At 37.8% G+C, this 25,440-nt stretch overlaps 1 protein-coding gene across 3 annotated transcripts in view; it reads right to left on the bottom strand.

The window, feature by feature from the left end:
• UGGT1 (UDP-glucose glycoprotein glucosyltransferase 1) overlaps positions 1-25,440 on the bottom strand; it is a 109,366-nt gene that overhangs the window by 53,893 nt on the left and 30,033 nt on the right. For all 3 annotated transcript variants that reach the window (XM_032636762.1, XM_032636763.1, XM_032636764.1), the window contains exons 13-18: positions 24,002-24,152; positions 21,677-21,796; positions 20,472-20,557; positions 16,583-16,718; positions 14,483-14,614; positions 2,202-2,366 (exon numbers count right to left, since the gene is read on the bottom strand). In XM_032636762.1, the coding sequence (XP_032492653.1) occupies positions 2,202-2,366; positions 14,483-14,614; positions 16,583-16,718; positions 20,472-20,557; positions 21,677-21,796; positions 24,002-24,152 (790 nt within the window). The remainder of the gene's footprint in view (positions 1-2,201; positions 2,367-14,482; positions 14,615-16,582; positions 16,719-20,471; positions 20,558-21,676; positions 21,797-24,001; positions 24,153-25,440) is intronic.

The raw sequence follows: 25,440 nt of genomic DNA, 5'->3' as shown, positions 1-25,440 counted from the left end.
ACTTGGCGACATGTTATATAAACATATCTTTAGATATTCTTAGTTAACATATTTTAATAGCTACATTGTGCCCCATCACACTGTTGGATATTTAAATTATTTCTAATTCTTTGCTATCATAATGACTGCTTCACTGTACATTTATATATTTCATATTCATATATGTTTATGTATTTAATATTCACAGAAGAGCCAAACATTCTTAAAAAAGAAAAGCTCAAAGTTGGAAAACTCACACTTGATTATGACAATAATCAAGACTGTGAGGTACTTACATAGAAAAAGGTATATAGGTTAATGGAAAACAAGAGACAGTCCAAAAATAAACCTATACATTAGTGGGCAATTTATTGTTGACAACGGTACCGTGACAGTTTAATGGGGAAAGACTACTCTTTTCAATAAATGGTGCTGGGGCAACTGAATATTCAAAAAGATACCCAAGGTGCACGTCTCAAACTGAACAGGGAAAAAGAGCTGGAATCCTACCTCACTCCATATACAAAAATTAACTGAAGATGGATCCAAGAACTAAATGTTAAGAGAAAAAACTATAAAATACTCAGAAGAAAACACAGAAATCTTCATGATTAAGCAAGAGTTTCTTACATATGATACAAATAATATAAGCAACAACAACAAGTAAATTGAACTTAATCAAAATTTAAAACATTTGTGCTTTAAAAGACACTACCAAGAAAGTAAAAAGAGAAACCAGAAAATGAGAGAAAATATTTGAAAATCATAAATAATATGGAATTCATGTCCAGAATATACAAAGAACTCTTATAACTCAACAGTAATAAAACATATAACCCAATTAAACACAGGCAAATAATTTGAACAGACACTTCTCCAAAGAGAAATAAATGGTCAATAAGCATAGGAAACAATGCTCAACATCATTCATGGTTGAGTAATGCAAATCAAAACCACAATGAGATACCACTTCACACCCACTAGGCTATAATCGAAGAGACAGACAATACCAACAACTGGCTAGAATTTAGAGAAAATGGAACCTGCATACATTGCTGAGAGGAATGTATAAAGGTGCAGGTGCTTTGGAAAACAGTCTGGCAGTTCTGTTAAAAATTGAGTTACTATTAAAAACAGAATAACTACATTAGAAGGCAATTCCACTCCTAAGTGTATACCCAAGACAACTGAGAACATATGTCTACATTAAAACTTTTACATGATTGCTTATAGCAGCAGCATTATTCATAGTAGCCAAAAAAGTGGCAATAACCTAAATATGAATGGATAAACAAACTGTGGTATATCCACTGGAGGAACTATTATTTGGCCATAAAAAAGGAATGAAGTACTGACACATGCTCCAACACGGATAAACCTTGAAAAGATTATGCTAAGTCAGAGAAATCAGTCACAAAAGACCATATATTATATGAATCCCTTTTTATAAAATGTCCCAAACAGGCAAATCCATAGAGACTGAAAACAGATTCATGGGTGCCAGGGGGTGGGGTAGGGGAAAATGGAGAGTGATTGCTGCTGGGTGTCAGGTTTATTTTAGGGGTGAGGATAATGCTCTGAAATTAGACAGTGGTGACAGTTGCATAATTCTGTGTAAATACTAAAACCCACTGCATAGTCCACCTTAAAAGGCTGAGTTTTATGGCAGGTAAGTTATATCTCAACGATAACTATATATATATAAAATATCTGAACTTTTCTGAGTCAAAATTCCTTACAAGTAGAACAAATATCTCTTAGAATGGCTAAATTCTTAAGAATTTTTAAAATAAAATTTAAGCTTGAAGCCAATAAAATTAGTTATTTCAAAAACAATGTACAGGGGGCTTCCCTGGTGGCGCCGTGGTTGAGAGTCCGCCTGCCGATGCAGGGGACACGGTTTTATGCCCCGGTCCGGGAAGATCCCACGTGCCGCGGAGCGGCTGGGTCCATGAACCATGGCCGCTGAGCCTGCGCGTCCGGAGCCCGTGCTCCGCAACGGGAGAGGCCACAACAGTGAGAGGCCCATGTACCACAAAAAAAAAAAAAAAAAAAAAAAAAACGTACAGAAAGTCTCAGGGATATTTTCACTACAGCAGAACCTGCTGGGAGTCTGCAAATCAATTATGAGTGGTGTATAGAAAACTTTATTGCCTACTACAGGACTACAAAAATGTAAGCAAACCATTCTCTTTCTAAATCAGCCTTGAAACAGTACTTACCAAGTACACTGCTCTTTGAAAGAAGGTTGTAGTCTCCAGGATTTTGTGCATTGTGATGGTTTCCAACTCATCAGGGTCCAGTTGCTCCTTTTCAAAGGGCATTCCATTGAACAGGACAACAGGCAGTGGACCAACTCCAGTCTGCTCATAGTAGCCTCTTGCTTCCTGAAACACATGGGACCACAAACAGCATATTTTTGTCCTTCCTGAGACAAATGGAACAAAGCATATTTTTCACACATACATGTTCTAACAAGAAAAGAAACAACAACAGAAATATGGAAACCAAGAAATAACTAAAGAAAAATTCTTTTAAAAATGTATAAAGAACTGGGGCTTCCCTGGTGGCGCAGTGGTTGAGAGTCCGCCTGCCGATGCAGGGGACACGGGTTCGTGCCCCGGTCCGGGAAGATCCCACATGCCGCGGAACGGCTGGGCCCGTGAGCCATGGCCGCTGAGCCTGCGCGTCCAGAGCCTGTGCTCCGCAACAGGAGAGGCCACAGCAGTGAGAGGCCCGCGTACCGCAAAAAAAAAAAAAGAAAAAAAATTACTGAGTTTTAATAAAACCACAAAACCTTATAAATCAGGAAGTGGTTGAAGATGGGGATGAGGGTAATTTTAAGCAGCCCAGGGTACCAGACCTGAATTACATATACTACAGCCCAAACTATACAACAGACTTTTGTGCAATGATGGAGATATTCTATCTTCACTGTCCAATGCAGTAACCACTAACCTCGTGTAGCTACTGAGCACATGAAATTAATTAACTTCCACTTTAAAAGCTCATGTGGCCAGAGGCTACTAGAATGGGCAGCACAACTATAGACTTTCATAAATTATTAGTGCTCCTGGGCAGATAACTTGAGATGAAATATTTACACCCAATTCTAAATTTAAAAGGGTCCATATCACTAAACAAGAAGTTACACCTACAGAAAACAAAACAAGGCTGGTGGGAAAACAGTGCTCAAAACTTGTTCTATAATGTACTAAGCTCAATCTTTTGCCTTCTCCAGGACAAATTTGGCAGGGAAGTACCAGGCGAACAAACATATCTGAGACTTTTCCAACAATCGACATAGGTACATTCCCCCAGATATCAACCACAGACCCAAGACTAAGATTTTAGAGTAAAAACTATATTATTACCCAAGATATAAAAATGCTCCTTAAAGCATTCTTGTTAAACATCTTGTAACTGCTATCTTCTGAAAATAGCAGAATTTTAAAATATATAACCATTTTAGATAGCACAAATAGAAAAGTACCTCAATTCGGTAACTAATACCAGTCATCAGCTTAGTTTCAGATCTAGCCACAGTGATAACTGATAGTACAGACTTATCTGATGGACTAACGTGGCACAATGAGAAAGGCCTTCAGGTTGATTTCTGCCATCTCTGTATATCATGGTTAAAACTTTTAAAATGTACACTCCCAAAACTGTTACATTAATTCTGTTCTTTGACATCTCACCTATCTCAAAGAAGTTTATAAAAACTCAATTTAAATATACTTTGAGCTTTGAAGATCAATCTCCCAGGAAAACAAAACAAAATCCACATTATAACTCTCAGTGACTATAAGAAGTAACACTGGTTTTCTCTGAACGTGGCAACTGAGTAAAAGGCAAGAGTGGGAGGGAGATGTTTTGACTATAAACTTTCCATTTTTGCAACTTGCAAATAGATTATCAGACTAAAACTTAACAGAATGCAAGCCAATTATCAGAGTCACGCTTAAAAATTACACATGAGAATTTCTACCAACTGATCACTAAAAATGTTAATTACACATAATTTTGAAACACTGACTACAAAGTCACGAATGAGCCATTCATAAATGATAACTGAGATTAATAAAGACTCAGAGTTAATATGCCAAATGTAAAATGTTTGCATGAATAAGTTAGAACTTTTCTTACTTTGGCTTTGAAACATATAAATATGCACCTATCAGACTATATTCTCTTCAGTTCAAAAGATCTACTGTAATTGTACTACACAGTTTTAGAAATGATTACTTCTTTCAAATACCAGGCATAGAAGATAACACCGCTTCAGATCTACACAAAAGGTACAGATATTCCTAAGTGTAATAACATTTGCTAACTGCACTCATTCCTCCTTTAAAAAAAAAACTGCACTCGGGCTTCCCTGGTGGCGCAGTGGATAAGAATCTGCCTGCCAATGCAGGGGACACAGGTTCGATCCCTGGTCCGGGAAGATCCCACATGTCGTGGAGCAACTAAGCCCATGCGCCACAACTACTGAGCCTGCACTCTAGAACTTGTGAGCCACAACTACTGAGCCCGTGTGCCACAACTACTGAAGTCCATGTGCCTAGAGCCCGTGCTCCACAACAATAGAAGCCACCGCAATGAGAAGCCCGCGCACGGCAACGAAGAGTAGCCCCCACTCACTGCAACTAGAGAAAGCCTGTGCACGGCAACAAAGACCAAACGCAGCCAAAAATAAATTAATTTTTTTTAAAAAATGCGGTCATTCCTCCTTTTTTAAAAAATCTGGTTTTTTTGGGCTTTTTCATATGAGGGGTACAGCTCCTGCAACTTAAAAAATCTTATTGATCATTAGATTCTTAGGACCTCTGGGAATCTCACAACATCCTTCTCTTGAGAGTATATGCCTACTTAAATAGCTAGGTAATTACGATCTGTTCATATGGGAAGGGCCTCTAACCAGTAGAGATGAGGAAAATCTGGGAAAACTATTGAGGAGTTAGGTCTGTGATACTCCCACTTGATTCTTCAGCAAAATCAAGATTTCAATGCATAAAAGACAACGTGTAAAAATACGCTTTTCCCCAATTCGTCCACTACAGTCAATGTTTTTCAAGCAAATCCTTTTGATATAGCAATCATCCACAATAAAAAAGGCAACATGTACTTTTTCTTCAATAGGATGATAGAAAACCAGAGTTAAACATCTTCCAAAAGTGAAATATAAGAAAATTCCATTAATTTTCTCAAAGATTCCCGAAGTGGCCCTTCTTTCCTTTTATTTCACCTTTTCTTTTTCTACAGAGTACTACTCAGGCTGTTTGTGGAAATGTGAAAAATCACTACGTGCCCATATCAATATTATTTTATTTAAACAACAAGAAAAGGTAAGTGACTGAACAGAAGGTTGTAATACAATAATGGAAACATGTTCAGTCTAAACTGAGTAGCTCTCATGACCAGCTTCAACTCCAAACCTTAAAACAAGGAGATTTAACACTGAGGCAGGAGTGATGTCAGTATCATGGCTGAATAAGACTTCCCTCATTAGTGTCTCCCCCACAGAAAAACAACAACTTGGCATCTACCCACAGACAAAAGGGTCTTTGTGGGAGCTTTGGAATTCAGCACCATGTGCCAAGTGGCCCGGGAGAAGTGTGGCAGCAGGTAGCAGGCAGACGGACTTTGACCCTGGCTGTGGGCTCTGCACTGATACATGAGCTGGCTCCAGGGAACCCCTGGGAAAAACTATCTTAATCAATCACCCATAGACAAGACAGCCTCTGTGAAGTCCAGGTTTCCAGCAAGAAGTTCCAGGACACCACTGGAGCAAAAAAATATGAATTTGGACACACTGGAGAGGGTAAGAGAACAGTCTGACTTTACTCACATCACCCCTCTCCCAAGGCAGTACAGCTTAGGGCCACAAGAGATCTTCTGAGCCTACGATTTCTCCTACAAGGGACATAAGAGCAATGGCTGAGCACTCAACCTCCCCAGCTATGTGGAATGCTGCCAAAGAGGCTAATTTCTCTCCCGCTCCATCCAGAATACTGATTTGTGAGTGGCATCACCACGGGGGAAGAGGCTGGGAGAGCAGCAGACAGTGCACTCATAGGGCATTTAAGGAAGGCAGATCCTACTTACGGCATCAACAAGCCCACCTATGAGACACCCAGGACACCTCATCCACAGATGCCCCCAGATGGCTCATGGGCACCCCGCAGTGCTCTGCACACACCTTACCACCATATACCCACACCCTGTGGCTGGCTCCCAGTGCACAATCCTGACAAGGGCAGCAAGAGTGAGCTCTGCCAGATGGATAGTGAGGACGTACAGAAAGCCAATCCACATCAGTAGGCCAGAAAGAGACAAAAGACTTGAGCTTTAGTGCCACTTTGGGGAAAACAAAAAGGAGGTGGCCTGTCAGCACCCAGCCTGGGGGCAATGTAGAATCAAGAGGAGTTAAATAAACAAGTTCAGAATTCTGCACAAGAGGGAACAACAGCATGGAGCGGGTGTACCCACAGACATTCTGAGAAAGCCTCAAAATTCCAACCTTCCTGAAATGGAAGGTATTTCTCTCCCAAAGCAGAGAGTAAAGACTGGTAGAAGTGACTGCTGCCAGTCACTTCTGGGAGCAACTTAAAATTGCAAGGAACATGAAAAATCAAGAAAGCATAACATCACCTAAGGATCGCAATAATCTTCCAGTAACCAATCCCGAAGACATGGAGATCTGCAATTTACCCAATGCAGAATTCAAAATAGCTGTTTTTGGGAGACTTGGTGAGCTACAAGAAGACACAGAAGGACAATTCAACAAAATCAAGAAAACAATACACAAACAAAATCAGAATTTTTCTTTTTTTTAACAAGAAATCAGAATTTTAACAAAGAGAGAGGGCATAAAAAAGAACCAAACAGAAATTCTGGAGCTGAAGAATATAATGAATGAAATTTTTAAAATGGTATAGCATTAACATCAGAGTGAAATCAAGCAAAAGAAAATAATCTACAAGTTAGAAGACAGGAACTTTGCAATTATCCAGTCAGGGGACAACAATAACAACAACAGCAACCGAAGAATTAAAGAAATGGTATATGGATAATTTTCAAATTACTGGAGTTCCAGAGAAGATGAGATAGAGAAGGGGGCAGAAAGCTTATTTAAAGAAATAATGGATAAGAACTTCCCAAATCTGGAGAGAGATTTGGATATCCAAGTTCCTGAAGATCATAGGTCACCAAAGAAAATAAATTCAAAGAGAACCTCTCCAAGACACATTATAATAAAACTATCAAAAGTCAAAAACAGACACTCTTAAGAGCAGCAAGAGAAGAAGCAGCTTGTAACTTACCAGGGAAGGCTAACAGTGGACGTCTCAGTAAAAAAGTTGCAGGCAAGGAGTGAGTGGGATGATACATTCTGACTGCTAAAAGAAAAAATGCCAACTACTCTACCTGGCAAAGTTATCGTTTAGAAATGGAGGAGAAATAAAGACATTCCCAGACAAACAAAAGCTAAGAGAGTTCATCATCACCAAACCTGCCTTACAAGAAATGCTGAAAGGAGTCCTTCAAGCTGAAATGAAAGGACATTAATTAGTAACATGAAAACATACAACACACTAATAAAGGTAAGTATATAGTCAAATTCAGAATACCCTAACACTGTAAATATGATGGTGTATTAACCACTTAACTCTATAAAGGTTAAAAGACAAGAGTATTCAATGAAGCAAGAGAGGGCCCTCAACTATGAATTTTGTAGCAATGCCCTCCATGCTCAAAGGGAATGCGGGATGGATGACAGTTGCCTGAATTCCCCTCTAATGATGATGCTGTTCATGCAGAAAACTCCATCTTGCTGTTTTTCAATATAAAGAATATGCTGATGAAAAGCAAAAAAAAAAAGACAAGAGTACTAAAAGTAACTATAGATACAATTTGTTATTGAATACACAATATAAAGAGTTAAGCTGTGATGTCCAAAACAAAAAAGGGGTGGGAATAAAAGGGTAGTTTTTATATTTGATCAAAGTTAAGTCATCAACATAAAAGAGATTGTTTTATCTATAAAATATTTTACGTAAGACTCATAGTAACCACAAAACAAAAATCTACAGTAGATTCACAAAAGATGAAGAGAAGGGAACCAAAGCATACCATTATGGAAAATCATCAGTTCACAAAGGGAGGCAGCAAGAGAGGAAAAAAGGAACAAGGGAAATATAAATCAGCCTCAGATAACTAATAAAATGGCATTGCTATGTCCCTTATCTATCAATAACTACTCTAAATGTTCCTGTATTAAATTCTCCAACCAAAAGGCACAGAACGGCTGGATGGATTAAAAAATAAGACCCAACTATATGAGCCTACAATTCCTTGCAGCTTTAAGGACACAGACTCAAAGTGAAGGGATAGAAAGAGATACACTTACATAAGTGGAAACCAGAAGAGAGGAGGGGTAGCTATATTTCTATCAGACAAAACAGAGTTTAAGCCAAAAACTGTAACAAGAGATAAAAAGGTCATTATATAATGACAATGGGGTCAATTCATTGAGAAGATTTAACAATTCTAAATATATATGCACCCAACATCAGAACACCTAAATATATGAAACGAATACTAACAGATCTCTAGGGAGAAAAAGACAACTATACAATGTTAATAGGGGAATTAAAGATATGGAAGCAGAAAACCATAATTCAAAAAGAGACATGTACCACAATGTTCACTGTAGCACTATTTACAACAGCCAGGACATGGAAGCAACCTAAGTGTCCATCAACAGATGAATGGATAAAGAACATGTGGCACATATATACAATGGAATATCAGTCAGTCATAAAAAGAAATGAAATTGAGTTATTTGTAGTGAGGTGGATGGACCCAGAGTCTGTCATACAGTGAAGTACATCAGAAAGAGAAAAACAAATACCGTATGCTAACACATATATATGGAACCTAGGACAGGAATAAAGACACAGAGGTAGAGAATGGACTTGAGGACATGGGGAGGGGGAAGGGTAAGCTGGGACGAAGTGAAAGAGTAACACTGACATATATACACTACCAAATGTAAAACAGATAGCTAGTGGGAAGCAGCTGCATAGCACCGGGAGATCAGCTCGGTGCTTTGTGACCACCTAGAGAGGTGGGACAGATCGGATGGTGGGAGGGAGGCGCAAGAGGGAGGGTATATGGGGATATATGTATATGTACAGCAGAAATTAACACAACACTGCAAAGCAATTATACTCCAATAAAGATGTTAAAAAATATAAAAAACAAAGATATGGAAGCAACCTAAGTGTCCATCAAGAGACGAATGGATAAAGAATATGCAGTTTACATACACAACGGACTCCTACTCAGCCATAAAAAAGAATGAAATTTTGCCATTTGCAACAACACGGATGGACTTGGAGGGCATTATGCCAAGTGAAATAAGTCTGACAGAGAAAGGCAAATCCTTTACGATCTCATTTACATGTGGAATCTATAAAATACAGCAAACTAGTGAATATAACAACAACAACAAAAAACGGACTCACAGATATAGAGAACAAATTAGTGGTTACCAGTGGGGAGAGTGAAGGGGGGAGGGACAAGATACAGATAGAGGATTAAGATGTATATTACGGGGACTTGCCTGGTGGCGCAGTGGTTAAGAATCCGCCTGCCGATGCAGGAGATATGGGCTCAAGCCCTGGTAGAGGAGGATCCCACATGCCGTGGAGCAACTAAGCCCGTGTGCACAACTACTGAGCCTGCGCTCTAGAGCCCGTGAGCCACAACTACTGAGCCCGTGTGCCGCAACGACTGAAGTCCGCATGCGTAGAGCCTTTGCTCTGCAGCAAGAGAAGCCACCACAATGAGAAGCCCGCACACTGCGAAGAAGAATAGCCCCTGCTCACCGCAACTAGAGAAAGCCCGTGGGCAGCAACAAAGACCCAATGCAGCCAAAAATAAATAAATAAATAAATTTATTTTTTTAAAAACTCTAATAAATTTTTTTAAAAGATGTATATTATATATACATAATACATATCTTCCAGGATAACCTAGAAGAAATAGATAAATTCCTACAAACATAAAACCTACCAAGACTGAATCATGAAGAAATAGAAAATCTGGACAGACCAATAGTAAGTAAGGAGTCTGAATCAGTAATGAATATCCTCCCAACAAAGAAAAGCCTAGGACCACATGGTTTCCTTAGTGAGTGCTACAAAACATTTAAAGAGGAAGTAACACCAGTCCTTCTCAAACTCTTCCAAAAAACTGAAGCAAACAGAACATATTTTATGTGGCCAGAGTTACCCTAATAACAAAACCAAACAAAGACAACACACAAAAAAGAAAATTACAGGCCAATATCTCTGATGAACACAGATGCAAAAATCCACAACAAAATATTAGCAAACTGAATTCAACAATACATCAAAAGGATCATACAGGGACTTCCCTGGTGGCACAGTGGTTAAGAATCAGCCTGCCAGGACTGCCCTGGCAGTCCAGTGGTTAAGACTTCGCCTTCCAATACAGGGGGTGCGGGTTCGATCCCTGGTCGGGGAGCTAAGATTCCACATGCCTCGCAGCCAAAAAACCAAAACAGAAGCAATACTGTAACAAATTCAATAAAGACTTTAAAAATGGTCCACATCAAAAAAAAAAAAAAAAAAAAAAAGAAAGAATTCGCCTGCCATTGTAGGGGACACGAGTTGGAGCCCTGGTCCGGGAAGATCCCACATGCTGCAGAGCAACTAAGCCTGTTCACCACAACTATTGAGCCCACGCTCTAGAGCCCATGAACCACAACTACTAAGCCTGCATGCCACAACTACTGAAGCCTGCACGCCTGGAGCCCGTGATCCACAACAAGAGAAGCCACCGCAATGAGAAGCCCACGCACCGCAATGAAGAGTAGCCCCTGCTCGCCACAACTAGAGAAAGCCCGCACACAGCAACAACGACCCAACACAGCCAAAAACAAATAAAATTTTGTGAAATGTATTCTAGGGATGAAAGGATGATTCAACATCCCCACATCAATCAATGTGATACACCACATTAACAAAATGAATGATATAAACCACATGATCATCTCAATAGATGCAGAAAAACCATTTGAGAAGATTCAACACCCATTTATGATATAAACTCTCAGTGAAGTGGGTATAGAAGGGACATACCTCAACGTAATAAAGTCCACATACAACAAATCCACAGCTAACATCATACTCAATGGTGAAAAACTGAAAGCTATCACTCTAAGATCAGGAACAAGACAAGGATGCCCACTCTCGCCACTCATTTTCAACACAATATTGAAAGTCCTAGCCAGAGCAATGAGGTAAGAAAAAGAAATAAAACATGCCCAAATTGGAAAGAAGAAGTAAAACTGTTACTATTTGCAGATGACATGATTTTATGTGCAGAAAACCCTAAGACTCCACCAAAAAATTACTGGAAGTAATAAACAAATACAATAAAGTTGCAAGATATAAAATCAACATACAAAAATCTGTTGCATTTCTATACGCTAGGCAGAAAGAGAAATTAAGAAAACAATCCCATTTATAATCACAATAAATTTAACCAGGGAGGTGAAAGATGTACCCTGAAACCCGTAAGACAGTTGAAAGAAACCAAAGAAGACACAAATAAATGGAAAGATATTTCATGCTCATGGACTGGAAAATTTAACATTGTTAAAACGTCCATATTAAGGGACTTCCCTGGCAGTCCAATGGTTAGCACTCTGCACTTTCATTGCTGTGGGCCCTGGTTCAATCACTGGTTGGGGAACAAAGATCCTGCAAGCCATGCCTCACGGCCAAGAAAAAAATAAATAAAGCCAATTTAAAAAAAAACCACACACACACAACAACAAAAAAGGTATTTCCCTGGCTAAGACTCCACACTCCCACTGCAAGGGGTGCAGATTCAATCCCTGGTCAGGGATCCCACATCCTGCATGGTGCAGCCAAAAATAAATAAATAAAATGTCCATATTACCTACGACAATTTATATTACAGATTCAATGTAATCCCTATCAAAATCCCAAGGACATTTTTCACAGAAATAGAACAAAAATTCTGAAATTTATACAGAAACAGAAAAGATCCTGAATAACCAAAACAATCCTGAGAAAAAGAACAAAGCTGGAGGCATCACATTTCCTGACTTCAAACTATATTACAAAGCCATACTAATACAAACAGCAATGGTATTGGCAGGAAAACAGATACATAGATCAATGGAACAGAATGAGAGCCTAGAAATAAAATCAAACATATATGGACAATTTATGACAAAGGAGCAAAGAACATACAATGGAGAAATGATATCTCTTCAATAAATGGAGTTGGGAAAACCGGACAGCCACATGCAAAAAAAAAAATGAAACTAGACCACTAGCTCACACCATACACAAAAATTAACTCAAAATGAATTAAAAACTTTAATGTAAGACCTGAAACCATAGAAGTCTAAGGAAAAAAAAGGCAGTATCCTCTCTGACATCCATCTCAGCAATATCTTTCTAGATATGTCTCCTCAGGCAAGGAAAACAAAAGCATAAATAAACAAATGTAATTATATCAAATGAAAAAAGCTTCTGCACAGCAAAGAAAACCATCAATAAAATGAAAAGACAACCTACTCAATGAGAGAATATATCTGCAAATAACATATCCAATAAGAGGTTAATGTGCAAAATATATAAAGATCTCATACAGCTCAAGAACAACAACAACAAAAAAAACCTGATTAAAAAATGGGCAGAGGACCTGAATAGACATTTTTCCAAAGAAGACATACAGCTGGCCAACAGGCACATGAAAGGTGTTCAACATCACTACTCATCTTGGAAATGCAAATCAAAACCACATGAGATATCACCTCACACTTGCCAAAATGACTATTATCAAAAACACAGGCAATAACAACTGTTGGTAAGTATGTGGAGAAAAGAGAATCCCCTTGCACTGTTGGAATGTAAATTGGTACAGCCACTATGGAAAACAGTATGGAGATTCCTCAAAAAAAATTAAGAATAGAATATGATCCAGTAATTCCACTTCTGATTATTTATCCAAAGAACGTGAAAACACTAATCCAAAAAATTATATGCACTCCTATGTTCATCATGGCATTGTTTACAATAGGCAAGATACAGAAACAACCCAAGTGTCCATCAACAGATGAATGGATAAAGAAGATGTGAGATATACATACACACACACAAACACACATACACACAATAGAACACTTCTCAGTCATAAAAAGAAGACGAAATCTTGCCATCTGTGACAACACGGATGGACCTTGAGGGTATTATGCTAGTGAAATAAGTCAGACGGAGAAGGACAAATACCATAGGATTTCACTTACACATGGAATATAAAAAAGTAATAAACAAACAAAATAAATGAACAAACCAAACCAAACAAAAACAAACATGTAACAAAGTAGTGGATACTGGGGGCGGGGAAATGAGTAAACAGGATCAACTGTACAGTGATGAATGGAAACTAAATTTTTGGTGGTGGGCAAGCTGTAGGGGATACAGAAGTAGAAATATAATGTTGTACACGTGAAACTTATATAATGTTACAAATCAATGTTACCATAATAAAATTATATTAAGTTAAAATAAGTGCAAGGAAGGAAGGAAACAAAAACAAACTGAATGACTAGAAAAAAAAAGTGAAACGCTAAAAAACAACTGGTGTTGAATTGGGTGTGGGTAAGACTTGAGAGGGAGATTATAAAATCTAGGATTCTGTACTCAGATAAAAGAGAATGTATAAACAATGCATTATCAGTATGGTTTCTAACGAAATGATAGCTCAGATCTCAAACAGATGAACCAAAGGCCTTGTCCTTCATTCAAAAACATGAAAAAAAGCTGGTAAATAAATACACTTTTTTATTGTTTTAAATTGTTTCAGAAATGTATTTTGATTCCTTGCCTTAACATTTGTTTTCAATAAACTAACCACCTTGTTCCTGCTTACAATAAAGGACCTTCACTATATTTAATGTCTCACTATTATCTTTAAATAAAGATTTTAAAATATTTCCCTATATCCTTATTATGAGACTTTGCCATTCTATTTATTACATTTCCTATTGCATTTCCATCTTTAGCCTAAACAATTAAATACATGACACACATTAGGCACACACATCATACCTGACCAGCATACATCATATACTTCCAACAGCTTTTATCCAGAACATATATCACTCAGGTACTACCAGTGCATTATAAAGAGAAATTATTTTTCAATTGTATAGTTGATAGGCCAGCTAAAAATCAACGATATCTTCACAAAATTGAAATATAAACTATATTTGCAGAGACAGAAAAGTGACCAGGTTTCTAAATTTTTAAATGCTAAGTACCTAAATATTTCACCATCACAACCTTTATTAACAGTAACCCCCAATAATAAGGATACGTAAGGAAAGTATAGTGTTGCAGTCAAATGAGAAGTGCCAGAGAATGTTTACCTTCCGATTCTGATCATAAGCAGAGTCAATCCCCAAAATGCTATTCACTTCCACATATGGATATTTCTTCTCCAGGACACTGACCACATGTTCAACTTTAACTTTTTCTCCAGTCCTTACTTTGTTATATATCTGAAGAAAGAAAAACCAAGGTAACCAACTACACTTTCACATGTAAATTTCAGAGTATTTATTACAAAAGATTTCAGAATGTAGAGGAAAAATGAAAGCAATAGCTAATTCTCTTAAAAAGAGCAAATGGGCCATATTAGCAATTCTCCCTTTTCCATATACTTCCTTATGCCTTCTTATGTTAGAAACTACATATTCTTAAAATGACTCAATCAGTTCATATTCACATAAAGTCCCAAACGCAAAAATGTGTTAATTTTGTAAAAATCTGAATACTTATAAGTAATCCTTGAAATAAGAACTCATGTCCATGAAGTTTAAGGGGAAAAAAAGTTTCAAAATACGTACGGCATAGTCCTTATTTTTAAAAGGCAGACGTAAGACAACAACAAAACCGTGTCTGTACATGTACAGTTAAGCATCCAGAAGGATGGATGCAAGCTTTTAACAGTGGCTGCCTTTAAGAAGCAGGATTAAGGAGGGCAGAGACAGATTTTTTAATCAAAACACTTTAATATTATTTTTTTTAAGTTTTAATAATGAACATAATTTTTTTTTACTTTTGCAACTAAAAATAAAGAAAAAGAAATGAAAACTCTTTATCCTTTCCTTTATACACACAGCTGTGAGGGGAAAAAACTTTAAAAAACAGACTTTAAAACCCTTATTATCCTCAGCAACTTCATTGGAACTTATTTCATTCTTCAGAGCCTACTGCTAACTAAGGTCCACCACCATTTCTCACAGAGATCACAGCAACAGCTCACCAACTAGTATCCCTGCCACTTTCTTTACCCTTCACCAGATCCATCTCCATACATGCATCAGAATGAGGTTTTAACTGGAGTTTAACTCTGTGATCTGGACACCTATTACCCAGCCTAATGGCCTCAATGACCAATGAGGTTCCCCTCTCCACTCTGCTCTCACAATATTCTGCTCAAGTCATACTAACAACCTGGAGTCACTACTTCTGATTCGCAGCCACTGTTCAACTGACTGCTGTTTTCCCTCCTACACTCAGCTGGGACAACTTCCCACTCCACAAAAATGTCCGTGGCCATCCCTAGTGGAGCGAGGTCCTAGTGCTGCTGTAGCCAGCAGTGTTTCCCACACTGTACCAAATCATCTGTGTGGAGGCGTCCCGCACTAGATTGTAAGGTGTTTGAGGACGGGGGAAAATCTCACTCTTCTTTGTATCCCTAGCAGCTGGTACGGGCCTGGCAAAGGGTGCATCTTTAATAAAAGTTGGCCAAATAAATAAATGAATATTTCAATTAATAAAAAATGCCCCGACTGAATCTCTAAACAGTAAACATAACAAACATAATAAACAGCAGGCTGAAATCATGTTTATGGGTAAAATAAAAGTCATGAAAATAACTGCTTTAAAGATAAGTTTTTCAATAATCAACACTAATCTGTAAACAAAAGAACTATTACTAGTAAACTTTTTATACTCAAAAATAGAAAAAAAACAAGGAGAGTTCTCTGAACTTGAGCAAGTATCTTAAGATATATATATAAAAATCAGGATATTTCACAGTTTCCAATTAAAATGGAGAAAACAATTAATAAGAATTTTATGACTTGAATATTAAACTGATTCCTAACGAAAATATCATGATTGTCTTAAAAGGGAAGAAAGCGAAGTTTTTTTTTTATAAACATGTAGAGAACATCACATTCACCGAAAGGCATTAATCAGTGATTTCAAATCGCCAAAAGGCAGAAAACTAAGATACATTAATGTGTTAGTATCTAAGGAATCTTAGCTGAAATCACAACAATCTATTTTTAACATTAGTGTATCAATAAAGGCAACTCTGGAAATACAAAATGCATGAAGTTTGTGTGAATAATTTACCTTTTTCTCTTTCCAGAAATATAGAATCTCCTTACCACATACTGTTTCTTAGAGTAAGTTAGATTTTTAAAAATTATTCGCCATTTTGAACGAAAACATACGTGTGTCAGAGTTTGGAAGGCATGATAATCATCCACTTCTTGGGCAACATAATTATACGCTCTCAGAATAGCCACTCCAGCATCCTGCATCCCATCAACATCTTCAGAGTCATTAACCACAAAGATTAAACCAAGTCTGGGGGAGAAAGGGAAGGGCAAAAAGAAGAAAAAGAAACATCTCGAAGAATGCAACCAGTTAAATAAGGAAAGGCATCCTCTCTTGAAAAACACAGTTCACATCATACTCTAACATGGTTGGCAAAGGCATTCATCACTTGCAGAATAAAATAGCAGGTTCCCAAAGGTGGCTTAGACTTTTTAACTATTAAAGCAAGCTGTTTCAATATCATGAAATGAGGCCATTACTGACGTTTAAGGTATTGCCATAGTTTTAGATGGAGATTTTGTTCTGTTTTTAAATAAACATTAGGGGAAGTGAAAATTCTCAGAATGTGAAAACATATAGAAGGGGGGGGTAGATTTTGAGATTTCATACCAGCAATATGGGCATCATAGGTAAATGGAAAGCATAAAAATATTTACTACTGTCCTTAGGCAAAAAGCTACACCCATGCTGAACTGGGCGATTGGGACTGACATGTATACACTGATGTGTATAAAATTGATGACTAATAATAACCTGCAATATAAAAAACAAACAAACAAACAAAGCTACACCCAAAGTTAAAGTTTATTACATTTTAAAACTTAAAGGAATAAACCACAAAGAGCTACCATTACACATCTACAGACTGGCCAAAAAAACTTGCACTGGCCATTATAGAGGCCACTAGCCTCTATCTTAGAGCAAAAGCAATAAAAAAAGGACAGTCTTTAACTCAAATGGATCACAGACATAAATGTAAAACACAAAATTGTAAAATTCCTAGAAAATAACACAGGATAAAATTAGGTGATCCCGGGTTTGGCAATAACTTCTCAGACCTAACACCAAAAGCACAACCCACAACAAAAAGAACTGATAAGCTGGACTTCGTTTAAATTAAGAACTTCTATTCTGCAAAAGAAACTGTTAACAGAAGGAAGACAAGCCAAGATGAGCAGAAAATCTGTGCAAAACACATATCTCATAAAGGACTGATATGCAAAATATGCTAAGAACTCTTAAAACTAACAATTAAAAAAAAAACAGGGCTTCCCTGGTGGTGCCGTGGTTGAGAGTCCGCCTGCCGATGCAGGGGACACGGTTTTGTGCCCCGGTCCGGGAAGATCCCACACGCCGCTGAGCGGCTGGGCCCGTGAGCCATGGCCGCTGAGCCTGCACGTCCGGAGCCCGTGCTCCGCAACGGGAGAGGCCACAACAGTGAGAGGCCCACGTACCGCAAAAAAAAAAAAAAAAACAGTTAAAAATGGGCCAAAGATCTAAACAGGCACCTCACTGAACAAGGCATACAGCTGGCAAATAAGCACATTAAAAGATGCTCAAAATCATATGTCATCAGGGAATTTCAAATTAAAAACATAATGAGATACCACCATACACCTATGAGAATGGCTAAAATCCAAAAAGTACTGACAACATCAAACTCTGGAGAGGACGGGGAGCCATAGGCACCCTCATTCGTTGCTGGTGAGAAGGTAAAACAGTACAACCACTTGGAACACAGTGTGGCACCTTCTCAAAAAACTAAACACACTTCTACCATAAGATAAAGTAATCACACTTAGCAGTATTTACTCAAATGTGCTGAAAACTTATATCCATACAAAAACCTGCATACAAATGTTTGTAGCAGCTTTACTCATAACTGCCCTAATCTGGAAGCAACCAAGATGTTGTTAACAGGTGAATGAAGTAAAAAAACTATAGGACATCCATATAATGGAATTTATTCAGTGATAAAAAGAAATGAGGTATTAAGCCACAAAAAGACATGGACAAAGAGCTTAAAAGCATACTGTACTGCTAAGTGAAAGAAGCCAATCTGAAAATGTTACATACATCATGATTGTGGAAAAGACAAAAACTATGGAGACAGTAACAAGATCAGTCGTTGCCAGGAGCCGGGAGAGAGGGAGGGAGGGAGGGAGGGACAAACAGGCAGAGCACAGGGCATTTTTAGGGCAGTGAAACTAAGCTATATGATACTATAATGGTGGACACATGTCATTATACATCTGTCAAGATCCACAAAATGTACAGCACAAACAATGAACCCTAATGTAAACTATGGACTTAGTTAATAATAATGTAGCAATACCAGTTAATTAATCAACATCGCTCTAAAAAATACAAAGTCTATTAATTTTTTTTTAAAAGTACAGCCTAAAAATATATGATAAACATATATCATGCTCTCAGGAGGTATGTGTAGAATTTGTGTATGCATGGATGAGGTAGTTGCATGGATGAGGTAGTTGAGAGGGCTTGTTTTTAGATTATAAATTGTCTTTGTCTTTTCAAACCCCTCTTATGACAGGAATCAAATGAGTAAGCGCCAGGCAGAAATGACCTTAATATTATTCTTATGAAAATAAAAATAAGGGCTAGAACCTAGTTATCTCCTCACAAAGTACTTCCCTTTCCCAAGTATTCAACTTTTAAAAAGGGCATCAGAGTTGTTCTGTTAGCTAAGTGCCCAAATCCAGACTACTGTTTCTCCCAGGACCAGTCCCTCATCAAGTACCAGTAGGGAGGCTCTCAGATTTGTCCCCTCCTCTCCTCAGTCCCTGCCAACAACTCCATGTACCACAGCAACTCATACAAAGGAAAACAACCGCTGGTCTGCCTTGGTCTTTCCACCAACTGTTCACAACATGCCTGTGAGTTAAGTGTCTTCTTCTCACCTACCTTTGCAACCTGAAGAGCCCATGCCCTCTTCCTGTCCCTCAATGCCATTCAGTAAATCTTTAATTAATGCCCACTGTGTACCATGAGCCAAGTTCTTTTGCGTTCTTATATTCCCTTTTCATCAAAACATAGCTCTGGCTGTAATCCTCCACCTAACCATGTGGTATTCAGGTTTACATTAAATATTTCATTAAACTCAAAATCTCTGCTTTTCCATCAATGAAAACTCGCTATTTTCTTCAAAGTCTATCTTAAATCCAACTTTGCCATGAAACCTTTGTCCTTCCCAAATATCTGTCTATAATCTTTTTTTTCCCTGAAATTCTAAAGCACTTAGAAGTAGCAAGGACATAACCTAGCACTTGACTGAGTATCTTACTGGAAGTAGGCACAGTATTTTTTCCAAGAGGGTAGAAATGTGGTTTATGTTCCACTCACAGCACTTAGCTCAGTGCTGAGTATGGAACACACAATAATGTTAATTAGCTAAAGAGCTCTTTTCTTCTTTATTTTCATGTTTTCTAAGAATTCAAATTTTATCAACATGTAAAATTACCACATTCTATTCAGAATGTGGGAATATCTTAATCCTTATATGTAAAACCTTCAAACATTGTTCTGAGGAGGTACAGTGGAAACCCCAGCCATTTAAGTACCCCGTTGGCAGATTTAGTAACACAAGTGAAATAAATGTGCCTGTTTGCATCTATAAAAAGCTGTGTATACATTTAGTCCTTGACAGTCTGACAAAAGTTCTTGGCAAAGCTCCTTATCTCTGCTGAAGGTAGGCTTTGTGAGGTGAACACTTACTTAGGAAAATTCCCTGAGCAAGCTGAGATCGCATGCTATTTTTACACAGGCTATTTATTAATAACTCAATGACGGTAAGATTCTATTCATTGAGAATCAAATTCTCTCCCCCAAAAGATACCAGCTTCATACTGAGCAAAAGATAAAACTGCCCTTAACGACCCCCACGATTAATTATCCTACAATTCAGTAACACCAGACTTGTTAAGAATGACAAACAAAACCTCAGCTAAACGAGATATACCATCCGATTGATAACGGTGTTACCTTAGTGGTATGTGATTACTGAGGAACATCTCAGCTGTGTTAATCAACTCTGCCGTGCTCTCATGAGCAGGATCAACTATGAAAACCTGTAGGGAAGGGAAAGGAAAACATGAAACGACATTTATTCAAATGTCGCTGGGCCAATAAAAATGCCTTAGTCTTTACACTTGAAGGCCACCTTTTTCCAGCTACTTTCGAACCACATAAAAAAGAAGTTATACAAAGAGCAGTTACCCTCCCTCTGTATTCAAAGAATGTGGTACTGAAAGGCTAAGTGATTTTCTCATGATCTTACGCTAACAACATGGGAATTGTATCCAGCTGGCTAATACATGTCCTTTGCTACACCTAACAAGACCCAAAGTTTATTAACTCTGCCGCCTTAGAAAATGGAGATTAGCTTCCTGTGTATTCAACTCGAAGGATCTCTGAATGAAGAATTCATTTAGAACCCAAGTTTTAGACAATAGTAGCTATCATGTATTAAGTTCTCATGATGTACTTTAAAAAATAGTAATTACCCCATTTAATCTCATTTAATCAAATAAAGTTCTCATTTAATAAAGTTTAATAAATTATCTCATCTGGTAAGAGTAAAAGAGATTGAAATTTTGACTGGGAAGGAAAAAAGTGGTTTCAAGAGTGAGGCAAGTATAGAGGATCATTTCCCTTGAAACTTCTGAGGAAGCCAACCTTGGCCATAACCTGCCCCGTCTCTTTAGGAACTACATGAGGTAAAAGAAAGACATGAGAGGGGAAAAGACCGTCAACTGAAACCCCTTTTCCTCTAACTCTCTAAAGCAGTGGAATAAGGATTAAAAAGCAGGAGCTGACGAAGATTTATTTAAGGGAATAAATTGAACTATTAAATTTTAGGGATTAAGATATTCAAGAAAAACGGTAGTAATATATTCATCTTCTGAGTAAAAAAGAACAACTGTCTTAAAACTTAACACAGTCTAAACCGTGAGATTAAGGATGAGGAGCGTTTCCTCATACACTGACACTGCACAGCCCTACAAACGATCAGTACACTTCCCAACCCTTCCACTTTGAACATGGAGCTAGAAAAAGAGCATATCTAGGGGTGGTGGTGGGGAGAAGCAGCTAGTAAAGGAGAGAAGTGAACGTTCCAGATATGACAGAAAGCAGGGGAGAAGGCAAGGAAGAAAGATCACAGCCCAGCAATAAGGAGTTTTACTTACCATGTTGTGCAAGTTCTTCCTGATCTGTCGGATAACACCAGGAAAAGTGGGGCGAAGCAACTCCTGTAGACTAGAAGGCCATGAATTATATCTGCTATCAACCTCCAGGTTGTTGATCCACTACAAAAAAAAAAAAGAACACAACATTGTGCATACACTTTAGTCACCATTAGTGAAATTTGCAGAAATAACAGTAAGACTTTAAATTATTTCAAGAAGAATCACATGGGAAAGACCATTTTTGAAAATATAAAGATCAAGTAGAAAAACGAATGACTAAAACACAAGCCACAGAACAGGAGAAGGTATTTGCGACCTACTAAATCAATAAAGGACTAGTGTCAAGAATGTCTATAGAAATCTAATATATCAATTTAAAAAAAGGCAAGCAACATGAGAAATGGAAATGAGTCAAGAATATAAATAAGAAATTTACAGAGGAAATTTAAATGGGCAATTAACACAAGGAAAAATGTACACCTTTACTAGCAATCCAAGAAATATAAACTAAAAGCACAATGAAATTTCACACTGATTAAACTGAAAAAAAAAAGTTTTAAGTTTGTCAATATCCATGAATAGGCAAAAATATAGAACAATGGGAATTCTCACCCAATTCTGGCATCTGGAAGTCACTTTAGAGAAGATGACCTAATAAAGTTGAAGCCTTTATTACTACCCTACCACTAAGTACTGCAGCTCTAGGTGTCTACCCCAAATATATTCTCACATGTATGCACGAAGAGAGAGGTACAAAAAGAGCCGTTAACAGTACTGCTTATTAACAGCAAAACATTAGAAACAACTAAATCTCCAAAAAAAGGAATGGATAAATAGTATACAATATTTGTACAAAAAGAGCAGGGTGGGGCTTCCCTGGTGGCGCAGTGGTTGACAGTCCGCCTGCCGATGCAGGGGACACGGTTTCATGCCCCAGTCCGGGAAGATCCCACATGCTGCGGAGCGGCTGGGCCCGTGAGCCACAGCCGCTGAGCCTGCGCGTCCGGAGCCTGCGCTCTGCAATGGGACAGGCCGCAACAGCGAGAGGCCCGCGTATCACAAAAAAAAAAAAAAAAAAAAGAGCAGGGTGGGAAAGTATGTGTATATTACCTTGCTTATGTAAATAGAGTATTTCTGGAAGGATATACAACGAATTGACAATGCCTGTTGCTTCCAGGGACAGCTGGGTGAAGAGTTTTTTCAATACACACTCTTTTGTATGTCTTAAATTCTAAACTGTGAATTTATAAAAGATATTTTTAAAAATAAGTAAAATATAAAACGTGATAAACTAGATCTATATGTATCAAACTACATAAGCCTTCAAAAATTTACTGAGTAATAAAAATTGTTGAAGGATACTGTTATGGCATTTTTCAAAATTTTAAAACATACAATAGGGAAGAAAATGATCAAGTAAGGTACAGGAGGGATACACGCCCACTTCAGAAGAGGAATTACCTGCAAGGAGGAGAGGGGTGGAACTGGGAAGAGATATAAAGAGGGCTTTGACTGAAACATTTTTTTTCTTCCAAGAAAACATGAAATGATTAAATGGTAGCATTTAGTAAGTATGGCGATGGGTCCTACAGTTGCTAATTATGTTAGTCTCTTTACTCTTCGTAATGAAAAAATTTTTAACAGGAAAAAAATGACATAACAGTATTCATCGAAATAACGGTTACACCACCAAGTGAGAAGTCAAGTAGTGAACATCTACATTCTATATTATTCCCCTTTCCAAACACTTTCCCTAAAATCAGTGCAGGACAGACACCAAGAAAAGGGGACTGGAGAGCTGAGGGTGCCAGGCATGTCTCCATCACCGACCTCACTTCCACCACGACTGCCCGAGACAGCTCTGCTCCCTCTGGTCTCTTTACAGACGAGGAGACAAAGGCCCAGAGACATCACAGAGCGATATTAATCTACATAAATCCTTCAATATAAAATATCAAAGGCCTGTTAAAGGAGGTTGGTAGCTAAAAACTGGTATTTTTAAACAAAATCACACAAGACTTGCGTGCAACTGAGAATATACAAACTAAACACTCTCCCAAGAGATGCTCAGCCAAATTCCTAAAGAGATACAAAAGTGGAAAAATCACGGTCTTAACCACAGTAAACCTAATAGCTCAACTTTCTGGAGCATTTAAGAGCCTACTTTACTATATACACATAGCCGCATATATGCAGTTGTTGTAAAACTTTGATGCCGACGAAAGAGATAAGAGGAATAACTTACCTCTCCTAAAAGACAAATGCGAAAACCATAATAAAATACTTGGCCAGACCACTCCCTGGACACGCTCACAGAATACCTACCGAAATAGCAGGGCTCCTGATGTCTACAGCATAGTCGGCCTCAGAGGGCTGGATGTTCAGTTTCAAAACATTATGCAGAGAAACGCCTTCTATTCCCAATCTATGCAGACCCTCCATCACCCGAGCTTCATTCCTCAATATATCAAACAGACTGAAAAAAAAAAACAAATAGGTATTTAGGAGAAAGGGCTTTAAAAAAAAAATTCTCACCATGAGAAAAATATATCAGTTCAAACTCAATGCCCTATCAAACGAGTTGAGAAATCAAAAGAGGGAGCTCTTCCCTTGCTTCCTTTTGTCCAAATATGCGGAACCAAGTAGGCAGGAGTTGCTTCTTGGCTGATGTTTATTTATACTTATCTACGTATACACTGTGTATAGAAATTACCTCTAAGTATAAACACACAATTTGAGGATGAAATAATCCTAAATGTGGATTTTACATTGCATGTTTTTAAAAACACTGAAGTAATCTCCCTGTGATATTTCTTACAACTGCACATGAATCTAAAATTATCTGAAAAGCTTACTAAAAAAACACCAAAAAATATACTAAATAATATATGTTTAATATATGTTTCAATATCAGCATCAATTCCCACAGGCACACACACAGATGATCACAGAAAATGGTCTGGAGGAATTCACACCCAACTTAAGAGGTTTGCTGGGTAAGGAAGAAGACATAATAAGACTGTTCCTTTATCTCTGCATTATTTAAAACTGTTTACAATAAGCAAGTACACAGTTTGCAATACTCTGGAAAATTAAAGAGATTTTTTTAATAAAAAATAAAAACATGGGCAATCTTTTAATGTGTCCTTTACTAATTTTTTACTAGCTCTGAAAGCAGTATATGGACATAAAAGCTCAATTAACATAATGTGAAAAGTATCTTACTGTGGAAACTGCTTCTTTTAAAGCATTAACCAACCACAGCTTTTGTTTTCACTATTATGAAGCCGCAGTATCAACTGTGTCAATTTTAATATCAAAGATAAAATCAGAATTCTACCTGTCTTCTGCACCCAACCCCCAAAATTCATAAGGAAAATTTAGAGCAACTTAGCCCTAAACCACATTTTAACAAAACAAAAACGTATCAAATAATATATGTAAGACAGATCACCTTCTGAGACACCAGAGGCCGCATTTTGCATAAACCTACTTCATACTGTTCTCAGAAACTAAAGAACCTGCTCTCTTCTGTTTCTATGGTTAACAGGAAAACTAAGGCTCTGAAAGGGCACCCTCAAAAGACACCTGGGCCTTAAATGTCCAAGGCATCAGATGTACATTAGGATAAAACATGGCCAAGTATCATCCTGCCCATCCCAGCCAGAACATGGGCCTACCTAAATGCACACACTGGGCCTGATAAGTCATCAGGCTTTGCAACCTGTCACATCAAGGAGCAACAACAGTCTGGACATGTCATA

The sequence above is a fragment of the Phocoena sinus genome, chromosome 7, assembly GCF_008692025.1.
Source record: "Phocoena sinus isolate mPhoSin1 chromosome 7, mPhoSin1.pri, whole genome shotgun sequence".
Lineage (NCBI taxonomy): Eukaryota > Metazoa > Chordata > Mammalia > Artiodactyla > Phocoenidae > Phocoena > Phocoena sinus.
Note: the sequence above shows the minus strand (reverse complement) of the source record. Positions and strands in the feature narration are given on the sequence as shown.